Below are 27164 nucleotides of genomic sequence, written 5' to 3'. Positions count from 1 at the left end.
ACGTCCTGTCTCCTGTCCTTCCACAGAGAACGCCCGTCAAAAGCAAGACGGCGTGGTCAGCAGCTCTGTGGTCTATTTCACAGAGGACGCGCCACAGCTGCCAGCCAGCAACCCCCAGCCCCTGAAGCTGCGGCGCACCCTGAACCTCAGTCCGTTCACGGTCACTGACCACACGCCCATGGAGACTGTGGTGGACATCTTCCGCAAGCTGGGGCTCCGCCAGTGTCTGGTCACCAGGAGCGGGTAAGAACTGATCCCACTAGATCATCAGAGAGCACTCAACATAAACCAGACCATAAACCTGAAAATTCACTTCACACAGAAAAATAAAGCTAAAGGGAAGAAAACAAGAAGCAAAACTAATGATAAAATGTCTTAAAGTGAGTCACAAAAAAGCAACGTCCTGGATCACTCAGTTTCAGCATTATTTAGAAAAATTGAATGTGCATATTTTATTTATTCTCAGTCATTGCTGACGACATTTTCATTGAACTTTGACTCCAGACCCCTTGAAGCATCTCAAAACAAATAAAAGCCGGGCCAAATGTGGCCCGCGGACAACAAGTTAGCAGCCCTGATTGAGGGCGACTTAACAAGCTGCTGTTTGGCAAAATGGTCAAACATCAACAAAGTTTGTGATTTTTTTTTTTTTTTTTTTTTTTTTTAACTTTTTCCCCTTTGTTCAGCAATCGTTGTTGCCGTATGACTGGGTCATTAGCTGTAACATCACATGCAGCACCTGTGATCGCAGTGTAACGTCCAAAATGAGCATCTCACATAAATGCATAAGTGCATAAATTTGGTCACCCTTGTCATTTTATTGATTTGAACACATTTAGCACTAATTATTGGAACACAAAATAGGTTTGGTAAGCTCATTGACCCTTGACCTCCTTACACAGGTGAATCCAGTCATGAGAGAGGGTATTTAAGGTGGCCATTTGCAAATGTTTTCCCTCTTTGCATCTCTTCTAATGAGTGGCAACAACTCACAAATGACCTGAAAACAAAGATCCTTCAACATCATGGTTTAGGGGAAGGATACAAAAAGCTATCTCAGAGATTTCAGCTGTCAGTTTCCACTGTGAGGAACATAGTGAGGAAATGGAAGACCACAGGCACAGTACTAAGGCCCGAAGTGGCAGGCCAAGAAAAATCTCAGATAAGCTGAAGTGAAGGATGGTGAGAACAGTCATAGTCAACCCACAGACCTGCTCCAAAGACCTATAACATGACCTTGCTGCAGATAGTATCTTTGTGCATCGTTCAACTATACAGCGCACTTTGCTCAGAGAGATGCTGTATGATGCTGTAATGCAGAGGAAGCCGTTTCTGCGTACTTGCCACAAACAGAGTTGCTTTATGTTTACTAAAGCACATTTGGACAAGCCAGCTTCATTTTGGAATAAGGTGCTGTGGACTGATGAAACTAAAATTGAGTTATTTGGACATAACAAGGGGCGGTATGCATGGCTGAAAAAGAACACAGCATTCCAAGAAAAACACTTGCTACCTACAGTAAAATTTGGAGGTGTTCTATCATGCTGTGTGGCTAGTGCAGGTACTGGGAATCTTGTTAAAGTTGAGGGTCACATAGATTCCAGTTAGTATCAGCAGATTCTTGAGAACAATATTCATGAATCAGTGACAAAGTTGAAGTTGCGCCGGGGCTGGATCTTTCAGACCTTTAAGATCTTTCGGATCTTTAAGACAACGACCCTAAACACTACTCAAAATCTACTAAGGCATCTCAGTCCCCAGACCTGAATATTATTGAAAATCTGTGGTGTGATTGTAAGCGGGCTGTCCATGCTCTGAAACCAACAAACCTGAGATGTTTTGTAAAGAAGAATGGTCCAAAATACCTTCAACCAGAATCCAGAATCTCATTGGAAGCTATAGGAAGTATTTAGAGGCTGTTATTTCTGCAAAAGGAGGATCTACTAAATATTGATGTATTTTTTCTGTTGTGGTGCCCAAATTTATGCACCTGCCTAATTTTGTTTAAATAATTATTGCACACTTTCTGTAAATCCTGTAAACTTCATTTCACTTTTCACTGTGTTTGTCTACTATATGATATATTTAACTGAAATTTCTGATCCAAACAACCACTGATTTGTAAAGGAAAATCATGAAAATCATCAGGGGCCCAAACTTTTACATACATCTGTATTTTGAGCTCCCTTCTTTCCCAAAGTAATTTCTCACAAAATGATTTCCCGCAGACTGTGCAGGGGTTAAAGGTCAGTAGAGGTTAAAAGGTTCAAGGCAGATTCTCCTAAAAGAATCAAAACATGACAAAGTGCCACAGACTTTTACTCTGAAAGTTCTTCCTGGTTGGTTATTGATTAATTTGACCTCATTTGATCTAAGGTATTTTTGTGTTGGTAACTGTGACATCATGGATCATGAATTTAAATAATCAGAGGTGGATCAGTGGGAAAAGGACATATGTAGACCTGGGTTTGATTCCCGGTCAGAGTACTTGTCTGTATCCTTGGACAAGAACCAGGTGTTTGGTACCTGAGAGGACTTAGTTCTTGTCCCTCCACAGTTGTTTTTTAAATATTTTCTGTATTGTTTGTATCTGGGGCTTTTTATTGATCAGTGATTGGCTGATTCACTGCGTGGTGTCTCCCCAGGCGTCTTCTGGGGATCATCACCAAGAAGGACGTGCTGCGTCACATGGCACAGATGATGAACCAGGATCCAGAGTCCATCATGTTCAACTAGCAGTAGGAGGAGCTTCATTCTGGACTAATGGTGTAACCAATAATGTTCCTGCAGCCTGTGAACCGGCCCGCCCCCTTTCTGTCAGGCGAGTCCCGCTGTGTCGTGTTGACATCATCGCTGAGCGCTTTGTGTGTTTCAGTTCATCTTCAAATTTCTGACCTTCACACAGTCTGCAGACTGAACGGAGGCTGTGCAAAGTGCTGGCCACGCCTCTGAGGGTGGGGCTTATAATCACAGCGCCAAATGCTTGTCGCCACTGTTGTAACACCTTTTTTCATCATCAGGGTTTAAAGGTAACTCATCAAACAGTGTGAACACTGGAATCTGTGTGTTTGGTTGTTGAATTTTCCTTTTGTGAATAAATCTGTCATCAGAAACGTCTGAAATATGAGAGCGTAGCGTAGCGTGATTTATAAACAAACAAACAAATTAACATCAACAAACTGATTTAAAAACTAAAAAAAATATACAGAAAGAATGAAAAATCTGACTCCATGTGAAGACAAACTGTGTCCAGAAACATCCATCAGTTCTTCCACTCTATTGAAAAACCTTTTCTACTATCCAGATCACCGTGTGTTTGTTTGTTTGTTTGTTTGTTTGTGCAGATTGTCTGGAAAATTCACAAACCAAACGACAGACTTGCTGCTGAAAGATTAAATCAGTTTGGTTTAGTCTCTGGTGAATAAACTCTGACCACATTCAGAGGTCCGTCCCACTCGCCGGCGCTGGCTCGGACCCCCTGACTCTTTAACGTCGAGCTGGTCCAGATGAGCTGCTCGTACTGTTGATCTGCTGCAGCCAACAGAGGAAAAATGTGTAAAGTTTCCAATAATGACGACGGCTTCCTGTATGACCTTCACAATAAAAACCTTTTAATGTCAATTGCTGCAGAGAAATTAGCTCCTAACTAGCGGCTGCCTAACACCAGTGTGCTCACACACTGAGCTAAGGATGTGCTGGTGCCACGCATAGCACCATTCATCACACTGTGGAACCGCCATGGGTCCTGGATGGCAACCAGCCAGTGGTGTGATGACACATTAGATTAGATACAACTTTATTGACACCTTGGTGTCAATAAAGTTTAATTGATTGATTGATTGACCTTGGGAAATTGAGGTTCCAGTAGCACAGTGTGTCAAAAGTGAAAGTTAAAACAAATTTGATGCAGCAAATCAAATCAATTTTATTTATATAGCGCCAAATCACAACGAACAGTTGCCCCAAGGCGCGTAATTATTGTAAGGCAAAGCCATACAATAATTACGTAAAAACCCCAACGGTCAAAACGACCCCCTGTGAGCAAGCACTTGGCGACAGTGGGAAGGAAAAAACTCCCTTTTAACAGGAAGAAACCTCCGCAGAACCAGGCTCAGGGAGGGGCAGTCTTCTGCTGGGACTGGTTGGGGCTGAGGGAGAGAACCAGGAAAAAGACATGCTGTGGAGGGGAGCAGAGATCGATCACTAATGATTAAATGCAGAGTGGTGCATACAGAGCAAAAAGAGAAAGAAACAGTGCATCATGGGAACCCCCCAGCAGTCTGCGTCTATAGCAGCATAACTAAGGGATGGTTCAGGGTCACCTGATCCAGCCCTAACTATAAGCTTTAGCAAAAAGGAAAGTTTTAAGCCTAATCTTAAAAGTAGAGAGGGTGTCTGTCTCCCTGATCTGAATTGGGAGCTGGTTCCACAGGAGAGGAGCCTGAAAGCTGAAGGCTCTGCCTCCCATTCTACTCTTACAAACCCTAGGAACTACAAGTAAGCCTGCAGTCTGAGAGCGAAGCGCTCTATTGGGGTGATATGGTACTATGAGGTCCCTAAGATAAGATGGGACCTGATTATTCAAAACCTTATAAGTAAGAAGAAGAATTTTAAATTCTATTCTAGAATTAACAGGAAGCCAATGAAGAGAGGCCAATATGGGTGAGATATGCTCTCTCCTTCTAGTCCCCGTTAGTACTCTAGCTGCAGCATTTTGAATTAACTGAAGGCTTTTCAGGAACTTTTAGGACAACCTGATAATAATGAATTACAATAGTCCAGCCTAGAGGAAATAAATGCATGAATTAGTTTTTCAGCATCACTCTGAGACAAGACCTTTCTAATTTTAGAGATATTGCACAAATGCAAAAAAGCAGTCCTACGTATTTGTTTAATATGCGCATTGAAGGACATATCCTGATCAAAAATGACTCTGATGATGATTTCTCACAGTATTACTAGAGGTCAGGGTAATGCCATCCAGAGTAAGGACCCGGTTAGATTTGTGGGGCCAAGTACAATAACTTCAGTTTTATCTGAGTTTAAAAGCAGGAAATTAGAGGTCATCCATGTCTTTATGTCTGTAAGACAATCCTGCAGTTTAGCTAATTGGTGTGTGTCCTCTGGCTTCATGGATGGATAAAGCTGGGTATCATCTGCGTAACAGTGAAAATTTAAGCAATGCTGTCTAATAATACTGCCTAAGGGAAGCATGTATAAAGTGAATAAAATTGGTCCTAGCACAGAACCTTGTGGAACTCCATAATTAACCTTAGTCTGTGAAGAAGATTCCCCATTTACATGAACAAATTGTAATCTATTAGATAAATATGATTCAAACCACCGCAGCGCAGTGCCTTTAATACCTATGGCATGCTCTAATCTCTGTAATAAAATTTTATGGTCAACAGAATCAAAAGTAGCACTGAGGTCTAACAGAACAAGCACAGAGATGAGTCCACTGTCTGAGGCCATAAGAAGATCATTTGTAACCTTCACTAATGCTGTTTCTGTACTATGATGAATTCTAAAACCTGACTGAAACTCTTCAAATACACCATTCCTCTGCAGATGATCAGTTAGCTGTTTTACAACTACCCTTTCAAGAATTTTTGAGAGAAAAGCTCCAAATCGTTCAGACATTTTATTTGCAATAAAAATCCGACGAGAGGGGTGGACCAGTGCTCACTCAAAGCCTGCTCACAGGCGAATGACGCAACCGACAGGCGTGAAAAAACTCACGCATGCGCACGAAGGTTCAAGCTTGGCTGATGCAATCACACGTGATTCAAATCCATATAGTTTTTGCAAAAAATAAAAAGGTCGGATAGTTTTCTAACAGACCTCGTATAAATCTAAATACCAAACATGCAGCACAGAGCGACTCGCGGCAGCAGAGTGTCGTCCCTGACCCGACTCGTCGTCGTTTGGACTGTGAGTTTATTGATGCACTTTGTGTTTATTGATGTTTTTGTTGCCATATTTCTGTTCACGCTGCCTGTGTGGATGTTGGACGCTCTGGTCGTACCGTTTACTCCACAGTGTTACTGTGAAGATGCAGTACTGAACAGTAAAAGTCCTTCATTACAGAGACGATCAGATGCAGCTTGCAGGTGTTTGAAGGTTTTTTTATTTGGCTGCTTATTTTGTGCACATTTAACACGGTGAAAAACAGTGACGTCGGCACTAACTGTTCAGACTGAATTTTTTTTATTATTTATTTTCTATGAAATGCGCTACCGCTGATTCCTGTTGTACTTTTTTTTATATTTATCTGACATGTGGCACACATTTTTACACTTTGATTGATAAATTAACTGACCTGACAACAAACTCTGACTTTAAAAAAGTTACTTGATTAAAATGCTAACAATGACATTTTAAACATTTATGTTGCTGCCAACAACTTTTCTGTAAATATTGTGTCTCATTGTTGTCCTGTGTGTAGAATGAATGAACACTCCCTCTGTGCTGTCAGCTTTTCTGTTCTGTTGACATTCTTGGTTAACCTGTGTGTGCACGCTTGGTGCACGAGTCCTGCCCTCTGTATCCACAGTTAAAATCCTCCAGCCGTTGATATTTCTGCTCGACGCAGACAGAGTGAGGAGGGACGGACTGTTTACATCCTGAAATGTGACACGAGTCTGACAGAAAACACTAATAGTCCCTCTCAAGTATTAATAAGCAGATTTCAAAGTGCAGTAATACAGACAGGACTGAGCAGAAGATCCTGACTAGCAGAAGCTTCTCAAAGCAATGTGCAGCATCTGTTAAGAAACGGTCACCTCCGAGCCCCCCGTCCTGTCCGGGACTCGATCCAGAGACCAGAGATAGTGCAGCAGGTAACTGAAACAATCCTTCACATGGTGATACAAGCATCAGATTTGGCATGAATGTTCTTCATAAATCAGTGTTTGAGAAAAAGTGCGGGCCACTTGAAAATCCAATATGACAGCCAGGTCGGGGTCAATGAAGAATTACACAGGGGTCAAAATTTAAAAATGCTCCAATCATATTGAAAGCTATACCACATTATGTGTCTGATCACAAAGAATCCAAAAAGGTATAGTTTGGACTATCTATGACTGAATGTTATGGGGTAAAAACAACAAGAATGGTGACAAAGGTCAGTTTCAGTTTGTACAGGGGTCAAAAGTTCAAGTTGCACCAATTTTGGTAAGAAGTGGTGCAAAATATTGGTTGAAATAATAGGATTAATAAATGAAATAGTTTTGAGTGTTGAATGCTTGGTTTGCAGAGTAAATGTCAAACAATGTTGACGTCCATTGGATTCTATGTGACATATGATAACTGAGCACGACACATGGTGCAAACTATTCCTATTTAAAACCCTGTTAACCAATAATTTGCATCACATTTGACAAAAATTGGAGGAACTTTAACTTTTGACCCCTGTACAAACTGAAACTGACCTTTGTCACCATTCTTGTTGTTTTTATCCCATGTCATAGATAGTCCAAACTATAGCTTTTTGGAATCTTTGTGATCAGACAAATAATGTATAGCTTTCAATATGATTGGAGCATTTTAAAATTTTGACCCTTGTGTAATTCTTCATTGACCCCGACCTGGCCGTCATATTGGATTTTCACGTGGCCCGCACTTTTTTCTCAAACACTGATTTATGTAGAACATTCATGTCAAATCTGATGCTTGCATCACCAAGTGAACAATTCTGACCAAAAGTCATACTTTATCTGCTCCACTAAGAAACAACGACACAGTAATGGACTCTGTTAAAAACACAACTGCCGGCTTTATTACTTTTACTGTGAAGCTGATATTAAATTAAGTCTTCAAAAGAACAGATGTGTAGAAGTTAAAATATGAAGTTACAAAGTTTTTTATCTTCACACACGATTTAAACTGTAAAATCAAAATAAACTCAGAATGACATCAGTTAACCTGTGGATGTTTTGGAATTTAACATTTTTAGTTTGGCCTCCTCCTCCTCAGGCTTTGGCCTCCGCCTCCTCCTGCTCAGCGGCTCTCTCCAGGTTGGAGTAGTGGTGCAGAGCTGCTTGGACCGGCTTCAGAATATGTTTCTGTTGATTTTAAATAAGATTTGCTTCCAGATCAGAATGTAAGAGGTTCTGTTGTGACTCGAACCTTCTGGTCGCGTTATGTGAGGTTGGTGTTTGAGCGTTGCAGCTGATTTACCTCCAGACAGGGGAAGAGCTTGATGACCTCAATGAAGAGCGGCAGCACAACGAAGCAGATGAATCCGGTCTGCGAGGACGGTTTGGACACTTTGTCTCTGTCCATGAATGGAGTCACAGGAAGGCCTTTGAGTTTTTCACAGTCGCTCTGAGGAACAAAAGGAGGACATGAGAAGAGACTTTGAAAGTGGGCAGGGCACCTGAGTTGCTGATAGTAACCTGGTTGAAGAACTCCTGGAGCAGGCGGTCCAACCACCGCTCTGCCACCGCCATCGGCCGGGCCTCATTGGAGATGTCGCTCACCTTCACCAGGATCTTCATCAGCTGCAAGCAAAGCTGCACGTCACGTCCTCCCACAAACTTTTAAAACCATGTTTAATCACTTTTCAAATCCTCAAAGTTTAGAAATTGGATTTAATGTCTTTTTAAAATGCTCCAACAAACAAAATGGGATTTCATGCCTTTTTAAAATGCTCTGGCAAACTTAAAATGGGATTTCATGCCTTTTTAAAATGCTCTGGCAAACTTAAAATGGGATTTCATGCCTTTTTAAAATGCTCTGGCAAACTTAAAATGGGATTTCATGCCTTTTTAAAATGCTCCAACAAACAAAATGGGATTTCATGCCTTTTTAAAATGTTCTGGCAAACTTAAAATGGGATTTCATGCCTTTTTAAAATGTTCTGGCAAACTTAAAATGGGATTTCATGCCTTTTTAAAATGTTCTGGCAAACTTAAAATGGGATTTCATGCCTTTTTAAAATGCTCTGGCAAACTTAAAATGGGATTTCATGCCTTTTTAAAATGTTCTGGCAAACTTAAAATGGGATTTCATGCCTTTTTAAAATGTTCTGGCAAACTTAAAATGGATTTTCATGCCTTTTGGAAATGCTCCGGCAAACTTAAAATGGGATTTCATGCCTTTTTAAAATGCTCCAACAAACAAAATGGGATTTCATGCCTTTTTAAAATGTTCTGGCAAACTTAAAATGGGATTTCATGCCTTTTTAAAATGCTCCAACAAACAAAATGGGATTTCATGCCTTTTTAAAATGTTCTGGCAAACTTAAAATGGGATTTCATGCCTTTTTAAAATGCTCTGGCAAACTTAAAATGGGATTTCATGCCTTTTTAAAATGTTCTGGCAAACTTAAAAATGGATTTTCATGCCTTTTTAAAATGTTCTGGCAAACTTAAAATGGGATTTTCATGCCTTTTTAAAATGTTCTGGCAAACTTAAAATGGGATTTCATGCCTTTTTAAAATGCTCTGGCAAACTTAAAATGGGATTTCATGCCTTTTTAAAATGTTCTGGCAAACTTAAAATGGGATTTCATGCCTTTTTAAAATGTTCTGGCAAACTTAAAATGGGATTTCATGCCTTTTTAAAATGCTCTGGCAAACTTAAAATGGGATTTCATGCCTTTTTAAAATGCTCTGGCAAACTTAAAATGGGATTTCATGCCTTTTTAAAATGTTCTGGCAAACTTAAAAATGGATTTTCATGCCTTTTGGAAATGCTCCGGCAAACTTAAAATGGGATTTCATGCCTTTTTAAAATGCTCCAACAAACAAAATGGGATTTCATGCCTTTTTAAAATGTTCTGGCAAACTTAAAATGGGATTTCATGCCTTTTTAAAATGCTCCAACAAACAAAATGGGATTTCATGCCTTTTTAAAATGTTCTGGCAAACTTAAAATGGGATTTCATGCCTTTTTAAAATGCTCTGGCAAACTTAAAATGGGATTTCATGCCTTTTTAAAATGTTCTGGCAAACTTAAAATGGGATTTCATGCCTTTTTAAAATGCTCCAACAAACAAAATGGGATTTCATGCCTTTTTAAAATGTTCTGGCAAACTTAAAATGGGATTTCATGCCTTTTTAAAATGCTCTGGCAAACTTAAAATGGGATTTCATGCCTTTTTAAAATGCTCCAACAAACAAAATGGGATTTCATGCCTTTTTAAAATGTTCTGGCAAACTTAAAATGGGATTTCATGCCTTTTTAAAATGTTCTGGCAAACTTAAAATGGGATTTCATGCCTTTTTAAAATGTTCTGGCAAACTTAAAAATGGATTTTCATGCCTTTTTAAAATGTTCTGGCAAACTTAAAATGGGATTTCATGCCTTTTTAAAATGCTCTGGCAAACTTAAAATGGGATTTCATGCCTTTTTAAAATGCTCCAACAAACAAAATGGGATTTCATGCCTTTTTAAAATGCTCCAACAAACAAAATGGGATTTCATGCCTTTTTAAAATGTTCTGGCAAACTTAAAATGGGATTTCATGCCTTTTTAAAATGCTCTGGCAAACTTAAAATGGGATTTCATGCCTTTTTAAAATGTTCTGGCAAACTTAAAATGGGATTTCATGCCTTTTTAAAATGCTCCAACAAACAAAATGGGATTTCATGCCTTTTTAAAATGTTCTGGCAAACTTAAAATGGGATTTCATGCCTTTTTAAAATGCTCTGGCAAACTTAAAATGGGATTTCATGCCTTTTTAAAATGCTCCAACAAACAAATGGGATTTCATGCCTTTTTAAATGTTCTGGCAAACTTAAAATGGGATTTCATGCCTTTTTAAAATGTTCTGGCAAACTTAAAATGGGATTTCATGCCTTTTTAAAATGTTCTGGCAAACTTAAAAATGGATTTTCATGCCTTTTTAAAATGTTCTGGCAAACTTAAAATGGGATTTCATGCCTTTTTAAAATGCTCTGGCAAACTTAAAATGGGATTTCATGCCTTTTTAAAATGTTCTGGCAAACTTAAAATGGGATTTCATGCCTTTTTAAAATGTTCTGGCAAACTTAAAAATGGATTTTCATGCCTTTTGGAAATGCTCCGGCAAACTTAAAATGGGATTTCATGCCTTTTTAAAATGCTCCAACAAACAAAATGGGATTTCATGCCTTTTTAAAATGTTCTGGCAAACTTAAAATGGGATTTCATGCCTTTTTAAAATGCTCCAACAAACAAAATGGGATTTCATGCCTTTTTAAAATGCTCTGGCAAACTTAAAATGGGATTTCATGCCTTTTTAAAATGCTCTGGCAAACTTAAAATGGGATTTCATGCCTTTTTAAAATGCTCTGGCAAACTTAAAATGGGATTTCATGCCTTTTTAAAATGCTCTGGCAAACTTAAAATGGGATTTCATGCCTTTTTAAAATGTTCTGGCAAACTTAAAAATGGATTTTCATGCCTTTTGGAAATGCTCCGGCAAACTTAAAATGGGATTTCATGCCTTTTTAAAATGCTCCAACAAACAAAATGGGATTTCATGCCTTTTTAAAATGTTCTGGCAAACTTAAAATGGGATTTCATGCCTTTTTAAAATGCTCCAACAAACAAAATGGGATTTCATGCCTTTTTAAAATGTTCTGGCAAACTTAAAATGGGATTTCATGCCTTTTTAAAATGCTCTGGCAAACTTAAAATGGGATTTCATGCCTTTTTAAAATGTTCTGGCAAACTTAAAATGGGATTTCATGCCTTTTTAAAATGCTCCAACAAACAAAATGGGATTTCATGCCTTTTTAAAATGTTCTGGCAAACTTAAAATGGGATTTCATGCCTTTTTAAAATGCTCTGGCAAACTTAAAATGGGATTTCATGCCTTTTTAAAATGCTCCAACAAACAAAATGGGATTTCATGCCTTTTTAAAATGTTCTGGCAAACTTAAAATGGGATTTCATGCCTTTTTAAAATGTTCTGGCAAACTTAAAATGGGATTTCATGCCTTTTTAAAATGTTCTGGCAAACTTAAAAATGGATTTTCATGCCTTTTTAAAATGTTCCAACAAACAAAATGGGATTTCATGCCTTTTTAAAATGCTCTGGCAAACTTAAAATGGGATTTCATGCCTTTTTAAAATGTTCTGGCAAACTTAAAATGGGATTTCATGCCTTTTTAAAATGTTCTGGCAAACTTAAAAATGGATTTTCATGCCTTTTTAAAATGTTCTGGCAAACTTAAAATGGGATTTCATGCCTTTTTAAAATGCTCTGGCAAACTTAAAATGGGATTTCATGCCTTTTTAAAATGTTCTGGCAAACTTAAAATGGGATTTCATGCCTTTTTAAAATGTTCTGGCAAACTTAAAAATGGATTTTCATGCCTTTTTAAAATGCTCCGGCAAACTTAAAATGGGATTTCATGCCTTTTTAAAATGCTCCAACAAACAAAATGGGATTTCATGCCTTTTTAAAATGTTCTGGCAAACTTAAAATGGGATTTCATGCCTTTTTAAAATGCTCCAACAAACAAAATGGGATTTCATGCCTTTTTAAAATGTTCTGGCAAACTTAAAATGGGATTTCATGCCTTTTTAAAATGCTCCAACAAACAAAATGGGATTTCATGCCTTTTTAAAATGTTCTGGCAAACTTAAAAATGGATTTTCATGCCTTTTTAAAATGTTCTGGCAAACTTAAAATGGGATTTCATGCCTTTTTAAAATGCTCCAACAAACAAAATGGGATTTCATGCCTTTTTAAAATGTTCTGGCAAACTTAAAATGGGATTTCATGCCTTTTTAAAATGCTCTGGCAAACTTAAAATGGGATTTCATGCCTTTTTAAAATGTTCTGGCAAACTTAAAATGGGATTTCATGCCTTTTTAAAATGTTCTGGCAAACTTAAAATGGGATTTCATGCCTTTTTAAAATGTTCTGGCAAACTTAAAATGGGATTTCATGCCTTTTTAAAATGTTCTGGCAAACTTAAAATGGGATTTCATGCCTTTTTAAAATGTTCTGGCAAACTTAAAATGGGATTTCATGCCTTTTTAAAATGCTCTGGCAAACTTAAAATGGGATTTCATGCCTTTTTAAAATGCTCTGGCAAACAAAAATGGATTTTCATGCCTTTTTAAAATGCTCTGGCAAACAAAAATGGATTTTCATGCCTTTTTAAAATGTTCTGGCAAACTTAAAATGGGATTTCATGCCTTTTTAAAATGTTCTGGCAAACTTAAAATGGGATTTCATGCCTTTTTAAAATGTTCTGGCAAACTTAAAATGGGATTTCATGCCTTTTTAAAATGTTCCGGCAAACTTAAAAATGGATTTTCATGCCTTTTGGAAATGCTCCGGCAAACTTAAAAATGGATTTTCATGCCTTTTGGAAATGCTCCGGCAAACTTACAGTAGTGTTCAGAATAATAGTAGTGCTATGTGACTAAAAAGATGAATCCAGGTTTTGAGTATATTTCTTATTGTTACATGGGAAACAAGGTACCAGTAGATTCAGTAGAATCTCACAAATCCAACAAGACCAAGCATTCATGAATTATGAATTATTCAACTTTTTAACGTTTCTATACGTACCACTTCTTTGTGCTCGGAGTTTGTGTAGCTGAACTCGGGCTGCATCAGTCTGAAACGGTTTAGTATCTCGTTGTGTCTCGCCATGTCCGTGGCCAGGATACATCTTTAAAAATTTAAAAATCATTGAAAGAATAAATGTTTTCAAGCTGAAGGAAGTGGGTGTGGTCTCACTTGATAATTCCTGCTCGGACGTGTTTGAACTGATCCTGATTCAGATTCTTCAGGATGTTGCATTCTGGCTGGAAATGGGGAAAATGTTAATAATTTCACATCAGTTTATGTGTTAAACAGCAACACAGTTTTAACATCACCCTGAAACAAATGTTGGGAATAAATAAATTTGTGTTTAAGCATCGATCACACAACCCTCCACTTTTTATGATAATTCAAATTCAATTCAAATCACTTAATTTATTCCCAAGGGCGCAATTTTACAAAGGCACCACAGTAACTTGGAAGACTTTTAAAAAAAATTAAAAATAAATAACATATACACAGTACACAAAACCACGTTCATCAGCTAAAAATACACAGTACACAAAACCACGTTCACCAGCTAAAAATACACAGTACACAAAACCACGTTCATCAGCTAAAAATACACAGTACACAAAACCACGTTCATCAGCTAAAAATACACAGTACACAAAACCACGTTCATCAGCTAAAAATACACAGTACACAAAACCACGTTCACCAGCTAAAAATACACAGTACACAAAACCACGTTCATCAGCTAAAAATACACAGTACACAAAACCACGTTCATCAGCTAAAAATACACAGTACACAAAACCACGTTCATCAGCTAAAAATACACAGTACACAAAACCACGTTCACCAGCTAAAAATACACAGTACACAAAACCACGTTCACCAGCTAAAAATACACAGTACACAAAACCACGTTCATCAGCTAAAAATACACAGTACACAAAACCACGTTCATCAGCTAAAAATACACAGTACACAAAACCACGTTCATCAGCTAAAAATACACAGTACACAAAACCACGTTCATCAGCTAAAAATACACAGTACACAAAACCACGTTCATCAGCTAAAAATACACAGTACACAAAACCACGTTCATCAGCTAAAAATACACAGTACACAAAACCACGTTCATCAGCTAAAAATACACAGTACACAAAACCACGTTCATCAGCTAAAAATACACAGTACACAAAACCACGTTCATCAGCTAAAAATACACAGTACACAAAACCACGTTCATCAGCTAAAAATACACAGTACACAAAACCACGTTCACCAGCTAAAAATACACAGTACACAAAACCACGTTCATCAGCTAAAAATACACAGTACACAAAACCACGTTCATCAGCTAAAAATACACAGTACACAAAACCACGTTCACCAGCTAAAAATACACAGTACACAAAACCACGTTCATCAGCTAAAAATACACAGTACACAAAACCACGTTCACCAGCTAAAATACACAGTACACAAAACCACGTTCATCAGCTAAAAATACACAGTACACAAAACCACGTTCATCAGCTAAAAATACACAGTACACAAAACCACGTTCACCAGCTAAAAATACACAGTACACAAAACCACGTTCACCAGCTAAAAATACACAGTACACAAAACCACGTTCACCAGCTAAAAATACACAGTACACAAAACCACGTTCACCAGCTAAAAATACACAGTACACAAAACCACGTTCACCAGCTAAAAATACACAGTACACAAAACCACGTTCACCAGCTAAAAATACACAGTACACAAAACCACGTTCACCAGCTAAAAATACACAGTACACAAAACCACGTTCACCAGCTAAAAATACACAGTACACAAAACCACGTTCACCAGCTAAAAATACACAGTACACAAAACCACGTTCACCAGCTAAAAATACACAGTACACAAAACCACGTTCACCAGCTAAAAATACACAGTACACAAAACCACGTTCACCAGCTAAAAATACACAGTACACAAAACCACGTTCACCAGCTAAAAATACACAGTACACAAAACCACGTTCATCAGCTAAAAATACACAGTACACAAAACCACGTTCATCAGCTAAAAATACACAGTACACAAAACCACGTTCATCAGCTAAAAATACACAGTACACAAAACCACGTTCATCAGCTAAAAATACACAGTACACAAAACCACGTTCACCAGCTAAAAATACACAGTACACAAAACCACGTTCATCAGCTAAAAATACACAGTACACAAAACCACGTTCATCAGCTAAAAATACACAGTACACAAAACCACGTTCATCAGCTAAAAATACACAGTACACAAAACCACGTTCATCAGCTAAAAATACACAGTACACAAAACCACGTTCACCAGCTAAAAATACACAGTACACAAAACCACGTTCATCAGCTAAAAATACACAGTACACAAAACCACGTTCATCAGCTAAAAATACACAGTACACAAAACCACGTTCATCAGCTAAAAATACACAGTACACAAAACCACGTTCATCAGCTAAAAATACACAGTACACAAAACCACGTTCACCAGCTAAAAATACACAGTACACAAAACCACGTTCACCAGCTAAAAATACACAGTACACAAAACCACGTTCATCAGCTAAAAATACACAGTACACAAAACCACGTTCACCAGCTAAAAATACACAGTACACAAAACCACGTTCATCAGCTAAAAATACACAGTACACAAAACCACGTTCATCAGCTAAAAATACACAGTACACAAAACCACGTTCACCAGCTAAAAATACACAGTACACAAAACCACGTTCATCAGCTAAAAATACACAGTACACAAAACCACGTTCACCAGCTAAAAATACACAGTACACAAAACCACGTTCACCAGCTAAAAATACACAGTACACAAAACCACGTTCATCAGCTAAAAATACACAGTACACAAAACCACGTTCACCAGCTAAAAATACACAGTACACAAAACCACGTTCATCAGCTAAAAATACACAGTACACAAAACCACGTTCACCAGCTAAAAATACACAGTACACAAAACCACGTTCATCAGCTAAAACTACACAGTACACAAAACCACGTTCATCAGCTAAAACTACACAGTACACAAAACCACGTTCACCAGCTAAAAATACACAGTACACAAAACCACGTTCACCAGCTAAAAATACACAGTACACAAAACCACGTTCATCAGCTAAAAATACACAGTACACAAAACCACGTTCACCAGCTAAAAATACACAGTACACAAAACCACGTTCACCAGCTAAAAATACACAGTACACAAAACCACGTTCATCAGCTAAAAATACACAGTACACAAAACCACGTTCATCAGCTAAAAATACACAGTACACAAAACCACGTTCACCAGCTAAAAATACACAGTACACAAAACCACGTTCATCAGCTAAAAATACACAGTACACAAAACCACGTTCACCAGCTAAAAATACACAGTACACAAAACCACGTTCACCAGCTAAAAATACACAGTACACAAAACCACGTTCATCAGCTAAAAATACACAGTACACAAAACCACGTTCATCAGCTAAAAATACACAGTACACAAAACCACGTTCATCAGCTAAAAATACACAGTACACAAAACCACGTTCACCAGCTAAAAATACACAGTACACAAAACCACGTTCACCAGCTAAAAATACACAGTACACAAAACCACGTTCACCAGCTAAAAATACACAGTACACAAAACCACGTTCATCAGCTAAAAATACACAGTACACAAAACCACGTTCATCAGCTAAAAATACACAGTACACAAAACCACGTTCACCAGCTAAAAATACACAGTACACAAAACCACGTTCATCAGCTAAAAATACACAGTACACAAAACCACGTTCATCAGCTAAAAATACACAGTACACAAAACCACGTTCATCAGCTAAAAATACACAGTACACAAAACCACGTTCACCAGCTAAAAATACACAGTACACAAAACCACGTTCACCAGCTAAAAATACACAGTACACAAAACCACGTTCACCAGCTAAAAATACACAGTACACAAAACCACGTTCATCAGCTAAAAATACACAGTACACAAAACCACGTTCACCAGCTAAAAATACACAGTACACAAAACCACGTTCATCAGCTAAAAATACACAGTACACAAAACCACGTTCACCAGCTAAAAATACACAGTACACAAAACCACGTTCATCAGCTAAAAATACACAGTACACAAAACCACGTTCACCAGCTAAAAATACACAGTACACAAAACCACGTTCATCAGCTAAAAATACACAGTACACAAAACCACGTTCATCAGCTAAAAATACACAGTACACAAAACCACGTTCATCAGCTAAAAATACACAGTACACAAAACCACGTTCATCAGCTAAAAATACACAGTACACAAAACCACGTTCATCAGCTAAAAATACACAGTACACAAAACCACGTTCACCAGCTAAAAATACACAGTACACAAAACCACGTTCACCAGCTAAAAATACACAGTACACAAAACCACGTTCACCAGCTAAAAATACACAGTACACAAAACCACGTTCATCAGCTAAAAATACACAGTACACAAAACCACGTTCACCAGCTAAAAATACACAGTACACAAAACCACGTTCATCAGCTAAAAATACACAGTACACAAAACCACGTTCACCAGCTAAAAATACACAGTACACAAAACCACGTTCATCAGCTAAAAATACACAGTACACAAAACCACGTTCATCAGCTAAAAATACACAGTACACAAAACCACGTTCATCAGCTAAAAATACACAGTACACAAAACCACGTTCATCAGCTAAAAATACACAGTACACAAAACCACGTTCATCAGCTAAAAATACACAGTACACAAAACCACGTTCACCAGCTAAAAATACACAGTACACAAAACCACGTTCACCAGCTAAAAATACACAGTACACAAAACCACGTTCACCAGCTAAAAATACACAGTACACAAAACCACGTTCATCAGCTAAAATACACAGTACACAAAACCACGTTCACCAGCTAAAAATACACAGTACACAAAACCACGTTCACCAGCTAAAAATACACAGTACACAAAACCACGTTCACCAGCTAAAAATACACAGTACACAAAACCACGTTCACCAGCTAAAAATACACAGTACACAAAACCACGTTCATCAGCTAAAAATACACAGTACACAAAACCACGTTCATCAGCTAAAAATACACAGTACACAAAACCACGTTCACCAGCTAAAAATACACAGTACACAAAACCACGTTCACCAGCTAAAAATACACAGTACACAAAACCACGTTCATCAGCTAAAAATACACAGTACACAAAACCACGTTCATCAGCTAAAAATACACAGTACACAAAACCACGTTCATCAGCTAAAAATACACAGTACACAAAACCACGTTCACCAGCTAAAAATACACAGTACACAAAACCACGTTCATCAGCTAAAAATACACAGTACACAAAACCACGTTCATCAGCTAAAAATACACAGTACACAAAACCACGTTCATCAGCTAAAAATACACAGTACACAAAACCACGTTCATCAGCTAAAAATACACAGTACACAAAACCACGTTCATCAGCTAAAAATACACAGTACACAAAACCACGTTCACCAGCTAAAAATACACAGTACACAAAACCACGTTCATCAGCTAAAAATACACAGTACACAAAACCACGTTCACCAGCTAAAAATACACAGTACACAAAACCACGTTCATCAGCTAAAAATACACAGTACACAAAACCACGTTCATCAGCTAAAAATACACAGTACACAAAACCACGTTCATCAGCTAAAAATACACAGTACACAAAACCACGTTCATCAGCTAAAAATACACAGTACACAAAACCACGTTCACCAGCTAAAAATACACAGTACACAAAACCACGTTCACCAGCTAAAAATACACAGTACACAAACCACGTTCATCAGCTAAAAATACACAGTACACAAAACCACGTTCATCAGCTAAAAATACACAGTACACAAAACCACGTTCATCAGCTAAAAATACACAGTACACAAAACCACGTTCACCAGCTAAAAATACACAGTACACAAAACCACGTTCACCAGCTAAAAATACACAGTACACAAAACCACGTTCACCAGCTAAAAATACACAGTACACAAAACCACGTTCATCAGCTAAAAATACACAGTACACAAAACCACGTTCACCAGCTAAAAATACACAGTACACAAAACCACGTTCATCAGCTAAAAATACACAGTACACAAAACCACGTTCACCAGCTAAAAATACACAGTACACAAAACCACGTTCATCAGCTAAAAATACACAGTACACAAAACCACGTTCATCAGCTAAAAATACACAGTACACAAAACCACGTTCACCAGCTAAAAATACACAGTACACAAAACCACGTTCATCAGCTAAAATACACAGTACACAAAACCACGTTCATCAGCTAAAAATACACAGTACACAAAACCACGTTCATCAGCTAAAAATACACAGTACACAAAACCACGTTCATCAGCTAAAAATACACAGTACACAAAACCACGTTCACCAGCTAAAAATACACAGTACACAAAACCACGTTCACCAGCTAAAAATACACAGTACACAAAACCACGTTCACCAGCTAAAAATACACAGTACACAAAACCACGTTCATCAGCTAAAAATACACAGTACACAAAACCACGTTCACCAGCTAAAAATACACAGTACACAAAACCACGTTCATCAGCTAAAAATACACAGTACACAAAACCACGTTCATCAGCTAAAATACACAGTACACAAAACCACGTTCACCAGCTAAAAATACACAGTACACAAAACCACGTTCACCAGCTAAAAATACACAGTACACAAAACCACGTTCACCAGCTAAAAATACACAGTACACAAAACCACGTTCACCAGCTAAAAATACACAGTACACAAAACCACGTTCACCAGCTAAAAATACACAGTACACAAAACCACGTTCATCAGCTAAAAATACACAGTACACAAAACCACGTTCACCAGCTAAAAATACACAGTACACAAAACCACGTTCACCAGCTAAAAATACACAGTACACAAAACCACGTTCACCAGCTAAAAATACACAGTACACAAAACCACGTTCACCAGCTAAAAATACACAGTACACAAAACCACGTTCATCAGCTAAAAATACACAGTACACAAAACCACGTTCATCAGCTAAAAATACACAGTACACAAAACCACGTTCACCAGCTAAAAATACACAGTACACAAAACCACGTTCATCAGCTAAAAATACACAGTACACAAAACCACGTTCATCAGCTAAAAATACACAGTACACAAAACCACGTTCACCAGCTAAAAATACACAGTACACAAAACCACGTTCACCAGCTAAAAATACACAGTACACAAAACCACGTTCACCAGCTAAAAATACACAGTACACAAAACCACGTTCATCAGCTAAAAATACACAGTACACAAAACCACGTTCACCAGCTAAAAATACACAGTACACAAAACCACGTTCACCAGCTAAAAATACACAGTACACAAAACCACGTTCATCAGCTAAAAATACACAGTACACAAAACCACGTTCATCAGCTAAAAATACACAGTACACAAAACCACGTTCATCAGCTAAAAATACACAGTACACAAAACCACGTTCATCAGCTAAAAATACACAGTACACAAAACCACGTTCACCAGCTAAAAATACACAGTACACAAAACCACGTTCACCAGCTAAAAATACACAGTACACAAAACCACGTTCATCAGCTAAAAATACACAGTACACAAAACCACGTTCATCAGCTAAAAATACACAGTACACAAAACCACGTTCATCAGCTAAAAATACACAGTACACAAAACCACGTTCACCAGCTAAAATACACAGTACACAAAACCACGTTCACCAGCTAAAAATACACAGTACACAAACCACGTTCATCAGCTAAAAATACACAGTACACAAAACCACGTTCACCAGCTAAAAATACACAGTACACAAAACCACGTTCACCAGCTAAAAATACACAGTACACAAAACCACGTTCACCAGCTAAAAATACACAGTACACAAACCACGTTCACCAGCTAAAAATACACAGTACACAAAACCACGTTCACCAGCTAAAAATACACAGTACACAAAACCACGTTCATCAGCTAAAAAGGTTCTAAGTGCCATTAAATTGTGCTTCAAACATCAGTTTCCAGCCATGAGGCGTTTATGTATATTTATGAGAAATATTAGATTCATGAAGAGTTATTTAATCTTAAATTCAGTTTATTTCAAAGCTTCTGTTTGTGACATTTCTAAAATTTGTGTTTTGCAAAAGTTGAAAGTGGAATAAAAGTGAGAAGATTAAACGTTTGCGTTTTCTGTTTGGCGTGTTGGCGTTTTCGTACCTTTGAGAGGATACGGAACGCGACGGCGCAGTGATGATTTTCAAGAGGAGAAATGTCGTTGTAGCAAAGCGCTAAGTCGGTTTGAGTGTTTACCTGCGACACACAAACGTCACGTGATTAAAAGCGTGCTAGCCTCCTGCTAACATGGTAGTGCTAACTAAAACAGCATAATGCTAACAGGCTAACATGTTAAACATGCTAATGTGGGGGGAAGCTGTAGTTATATAAATGTCACTTGAACATGAGTGTTCCAGATGACGGTACTAATGTAAAGAAGCGTCTGATTTTGTTGGTAGCGGTAGCAAAGAACAACTTTAGCCTGAGCACCAACATCAGTGTTTTATACTGTGAATATTTAACAATACAAAAAAAAAGTGGGGAAAAACCCAACAGTTAATTTTTAAGTGAATGGAAATGTTAAAATATCCCATGCTTGACCACTAGGGGGTGATGAAATTTTTAAAAAAAGGAACTGATTTCACACTTAAATTTGATGATTTTTTTAAAAATGTAATTAATTATAAATCAACCAGAAGGAGAAATTGACATTTCTGGCTTCAGAGAACGTGATAAAGTCAGGTTCCTGTGAAGATCTGATACAGACTGAGATTTCTGATGCACCTGGTAGACGTTGTTGTATCCAGGATGATCCAGATCGTGGCACAGAGCCGCAGTCAGCATGATCAGCAGGTCCAGTGGGTCCAGGTGGTTCCTGAGGTCAGTCAGCCAGATCAGGGCGTACATCTACAGGGCAGCCACATGCTTACAGAGCAACTGACACATGGTTCTGATCCCGATCCAGTGTGAACGGTCACAACTCACCATCTGGGTGACACAGAAACAGTGCTGGAAGTTATGGAAGGGGATGTTGGAGTAGTGACGGTAGACCTGGTACAGAAAGTTCTGGAGGACCTTCAGCTCTACGTGGAGCATGGGCAGAAAGTCCAGGTCCGTGTACATCACCTGGAGGAGGAGGAGCATCTCTGACTCCTCCCACTGCCTGATCACAACAAAGGAACAAATACAGCATATGTTAAAACTTTAGTCACATCAAAGTCAGTTTTATAAAATCCACCTGGAAGAAATTATTCAGAAACAGTTTCACTCGGACTCAAAAAACAACTGACCGAATTTTAACTTTTTAACGGTTACTGCAGAGGGCGCCGCTCTGCTCTGACTGGTCTGTGACTGTAGGGGGCGCCGCTCTGTGCTCTGACTGGTCTGTGACTGTAGGGGGCGCCGCTCTGTGCTCTGACTGGTCTGTGACTGTAGGGGGCGCTGCTCTGTGCTCTGACTGGTCTGTGACTGTAGAGGGCGCCACTCTGCTCTGTGCTCTGACTGGTCTGTGACTGTAGGGGGCGCCACTCTGCTCTGTGCTCTGACTGGTCTGTGACTGTAGGGGGCGCCACTCTGCTCTGTGCTCTGACTGGTCTGTGACTGTAGGGGGCGCCACTCTGCTCTGTGCTCTGACTGGTCTGTGACTGTAGGGGGCGCCGCTCTGTGCTCTGACTGGCCTGTGACTGTAGGGGGCGCCGCTCTGCTCTGTGCTCTGACTGGCCTGTGATTGTAGGGGGTGCCGCTCTGTGCTCTGGCTGGCCTGTGACTGTAGGGGGCGCCGCTCTGTGCTCTGACTGGTCTGTGACTGTAGGGGGCGCCGCTCTGTGCTCTGACTGGTCTGTGACTGTAGGGGGCGCCGCTCTGTGCTCTGACTGGTCTGTGACTGTAGGGGGCGCCACTCTGCTCTGTGCTCTGACTGGTCTGTGACTGTAGGGGGCGACACTCTGCTCTGTGCTCTGGCTGGCCTGTGACTGTAGGGGGTGCTGTTTTGTGTGCTGTCCCAGGAGCTGGAGGTCACTTCCTGTTCTGGACTTTGTGTTCTGTTACTCACCAGTTGTCAAAAATGGTTGTTTTGAGATGTTCTTTGACTTCTTCTGTCAACTGCAGTGAACTGTAACAAAATCACAAACTTTAATGTTTATGTGAAAAAACAAAAGCAGTTCAGCAAATAAAGTCGAGTTTAATACTTAAAATTGTGTTAAAACATTTGAACAAATCAATCAATTTTTTTTATATAGCGCCAAATCACAACAAACAGTTGCCCCAAGGCGCTTTATATTGTAAGGCAAGGCCATACAATAATTATGTAAAACCCCAACGGTCAAAACGACCCTCTGTGAGCAAGCACTTGGCTACAGTGGGAAGGAAAAACTCCCTTTTAACAGGAAGAAACCTCCAGCAGAACCAGGCTCAGGGAGGGGCAGTCTTCTGCTGGGACTGGTTGGGGCTGAGGGAGAGAACCAGGAAAAAGACATGCTGTGGAGGGGAGCAGAGATCAATCACTAATGATTAAATGCAGAGTGGTGCATACAGAGCAAAAAGAGAAAGAAACACTCAGTGCATCATGGGAACCTCCCAGCAGTCTAAGTCTATAGCAGCATAACTAAGGGATGGTTCAGGGTCACCTGATCCAGCCCTAAGTATAAGCTTTAGCAAAAAGGAAAGTTTTAAGCCTAATCTTAAAAGTAGAGAGGGTGTCTGTCTCCCTGATCTGAATTGGGAGCTGGTTCCACAGGAGAGGAGCCTGAAAGCTGAAGGCTCTGCCTCCCATTCTACTCTTACAAACCCTAGGAACTACAAGTAAGCCTGCAGTCTGAGAGCGAAGCGCTCTATTGGGGTGATATGGTACTACGAGGTCCCTAAGATAAGATGGGACCTGATTATTCAAAACCTTATAAGTAAGAAGAAGAATTTTAAATTCTATTCTAGAATTAACAGGAAGCCAATGAAGAGAGGCCAATATGGGTGAGATATGCTCTCTCCTTCTAGTCCCCGTCAGTACTCTAGCTGCAGCATTTTGAATTAACTGAAGGCTTTTTAGATAACTTTTAGGACAACCTGATAATAATGAATTACAATAGTCCAGCCTAGAGGAAATAAATGCATGAATTAGTTTTTCAGCATCACTCTGAGACAAGACCTTTCTGATTTTAGAGATATTGCGTAAGTGCAAAAAAGCAGTCCTACATATTTATATAACAAAGGAGATAATTCATCTATTCCCTAAACCTGCTTATTCCACTTGAGTGTCACAAAGGTTAGGGTCGGGTCATTGGACGAGAGGCGGGGTTAGGGCTGAGTCATTGGATGAGAGGCGGGGTTAGGGCCAAATCATTGGATGAGAGGCGGGGTTAGGGCCAGGTCATTGGATGAGAGGCGGGGTTAGAGCCGAGTCATTGGATGAGAGGCGGGGTTAGGGCCGGGTCATTGGATGAGAGGCGGGGTTAGAGCTGAGTCATTGGACGAGAGGCAGGGTTAGGGCCGGTTAGGGATAGGCTGCCCGACACATCATTTGTTGAGGGTGAACTACTTTGGACAAAACTAGAGTTTGTGGTGTTGTACGTTGTGGAATCTTAAAGTTCTGTGTTTCTGATTTCACATTAACATAAATTTTGTATTTTGACAGAACTCCTGCTCCACCTACAGATGATGCATTCAATCTCCGGCATTGCCGACCTATTGGTCCCCCATAAAATTCGGTCCCCCTGCCTATGCTGCGCATGCGTCATTTCAAAGCATCATTAGCGACTCACCACTTTATTGCCTCGTTTCTGTTTAAAACTAACCTTTGAATGATTTAAGAGCTTTTAAGTTATCTGATGGTTAATAATCACATTATTCCCTTTGATCACTTTGGGTGTAGAGAGTCAGACTAAGATGTGCTGCTGTGGTCCCAAATGACACCATGCTCAGTGAAGACTGGGCGGGCTGATTTTTAGGGGGGACTGTTCAGTCTCCGACACTGAGTTGAAGGGTTTTTGTTTTGTTTTTTAAACAGTGTGCAGCAGTTTGTGTGTGTGTCAGAGGGGTTGCCCCAATCAGCACTGACATCTATTCTAAGCAAGTCACTGCTGATTTGAAGAAATTAAAAAGACGCACTGTTCAAATTTAACAGTCGGGGAGAGGAAAAGGAAAGAAAAGAAAAACTTTGTTAGCCAAAGCTAAAGGCCTTGTCACAATGTGATGATTAACCAGCGTGTGCCAAGGAAGGTTGTTAAAGGCAAACATACTGGTAGACCAAGGAAGACATCAAAGCGTCAAGACAGAAAACTTAAAGCAATATGTCTCAAAAATCAAAAATGCACAACAAAACACCGAACTGTAAGAAACCGCCTAAAGGAAATGGGATTTACATACAGAAAAGCTAAATGAAAGCCATCATTAACACCTAAACAGAAAAAAAAAACAAGGTTACAATGGGCTAAGGAAAAGCAGTCGTGGACTGTGGATGACTGGATGAAAGTCATATTCAGTGATGAATCTCAAATCTGCATTGGGCAAGGTGATGATGCTGGAACTTTTGTTTGGTGCCGTTCCAATGAGATTTATAAAGATGACTGGCTGAAGAGAACATGTAAATTTCCACAGTCATTGATGATATGGGGCTGCATGTCAGGTAAAGGCACTGGGGAGATGGCTGTCATTACATCATCAATAAATGCACAAGTTTACGTTGATATTTTGGACACTTTTCTTATCCCATCAATTGAAAGGATGTTTGGGGATGATGAAATCATTTTTCAAGATGATAATGCATCTTGGCATAGAAAAAAAACTGAAAACATTCCTTGCAAAAAGACACATAGGGTCAATGTCATGGCCTGCAAATAGTCCGGATCTTAATCCAATTGAAAATCTTTGGTGGAAGTTGAAGAAAATGGTCCATGACAAGGCTCCAACCTGCAAAGCTGATCTGGCAACAGCAGTCAGAGAAAGTTGGAGCCAGATTGATGAAGAGTACTGTTTGTCACTCATTAAGTCCATGCCTCAGAGACTGCAAGCTGTTAGAAAAGCCAGAGGTGGTGCAACAAAATACTAGTGATGTGTTGGAGCGTTCTTTTGTTTTTCATGATTCCATAATTTATTCCTCAGAATTGAGTGATTCCATATTTTTTTCCTCTGCTTGGTCTAAAAAAGTAACTCTTACTGACTGCCACAATTATTTTTTCCTGATTTCTTATAGTGTTTCTTAAAGCCAGAAAGTTGCCATTTGAAATGACTTTAGTTTTGTGTCATGTCTGTGATCTGCTTTTTTCCTACAAAATTAAACAACTGAATGAACATCCTCCGAGGCCGGTGATTCCATCATTTTTGCCAGGGGTTGTAGGTGGACTGGCTGTGGGAAACGCTGCCATGAATGAGCGCTGTGACTCTTCAAACTTTTA

The 27164-nt window shown here is 39.1% G+C and overlaps 2 protein-coding genes across 2 annotated transcripts in view; one reads left to right on the top strand and one right to left on the bottom strand.

The window, feature by feature from the left end:
• The window catches only part of LOC117518573 (H(+)/Cl(-) exchange transporter 4), a 39574-nt gene extending 36217 nt beyond the window's left edge, over positions 1-3357 (top strand). Inside the window, exons 11-13 of the mRNA XM_034179737.1 lie at positions 27-243; positions 2646-2811; positions 2866-3357. Of these exons, the coding sequence (XP_034035628.1) occupies positions 27-243; positions 2646-2736 (308 nt within the window). The 3' untranslated portion in view covers positions 2737-2811; positions 2866-3357. The remainder of the gene's footprint in view (positions 1-26; positions 244-2645; positions 2812-2865) is intronic.
• Positions 3358-7911: 4554 nt separating this feature from the next.
• The window catches only part of LOC117520782 (high affinity cGMP-specific 3',5'-cyclic phosphodiesterase 9A-like), a 67647-nt gene continuing 48394 nt past the window's right edge, over positions 7912-27164 (bottom strand). The window contains exons 5-13 of the mRNA XM_034182144.1: positions 23831-23890; positions 22765-22942; positions 22564-22686; positions 21943-22035; positions 13691-13758; positions 13520-13622; positions 8400-8504; positions 8182-8328; positions 7912-8066 (exon numbers count right to left, since the gene is read on the bottom strand). Coding sequence (XP_034038035.1) covers positions 7974-8066; positions 8182-8328; positions 8400-8504; positions 13520-13622; positions 13691-13758; positions 21943-22035; positions 22564-22686; positions 22765-22942; positions 23831-23890 — 970 coding nt within the window. The 3' untranslated portion in view covers positions 7912-7973. The remainder of the gene's footprint in view (positions 8067-8181; positions 8329-8399; positions 8505-13519; positions 13623-13690; positions 13759-21942; positions 22036-22563; positions 22687-22764; positions 22943-23830; positions 23891-27164) is intronic.

This window comes from Thalassophryne amazonica, chromosome 1 (assembly GCF_902500255.1).
Source record: "Thalassophryne amazonica chromosome 1, fThaAma1.1, whole genome shotgun sequence".
In the NCBI taxonomy this organism is placed as follows: Eukaryota; Metazoa; Chordata; class Actinopteri; order Batrachoidiformes; family Batrachoididae; genus Thalassophryne; species Thalassophryne amazonica.
Note: the sequence above shows the minus strand (reverse complement) of the source record. Positions and strands in the feature narration are given on the sequence as shown.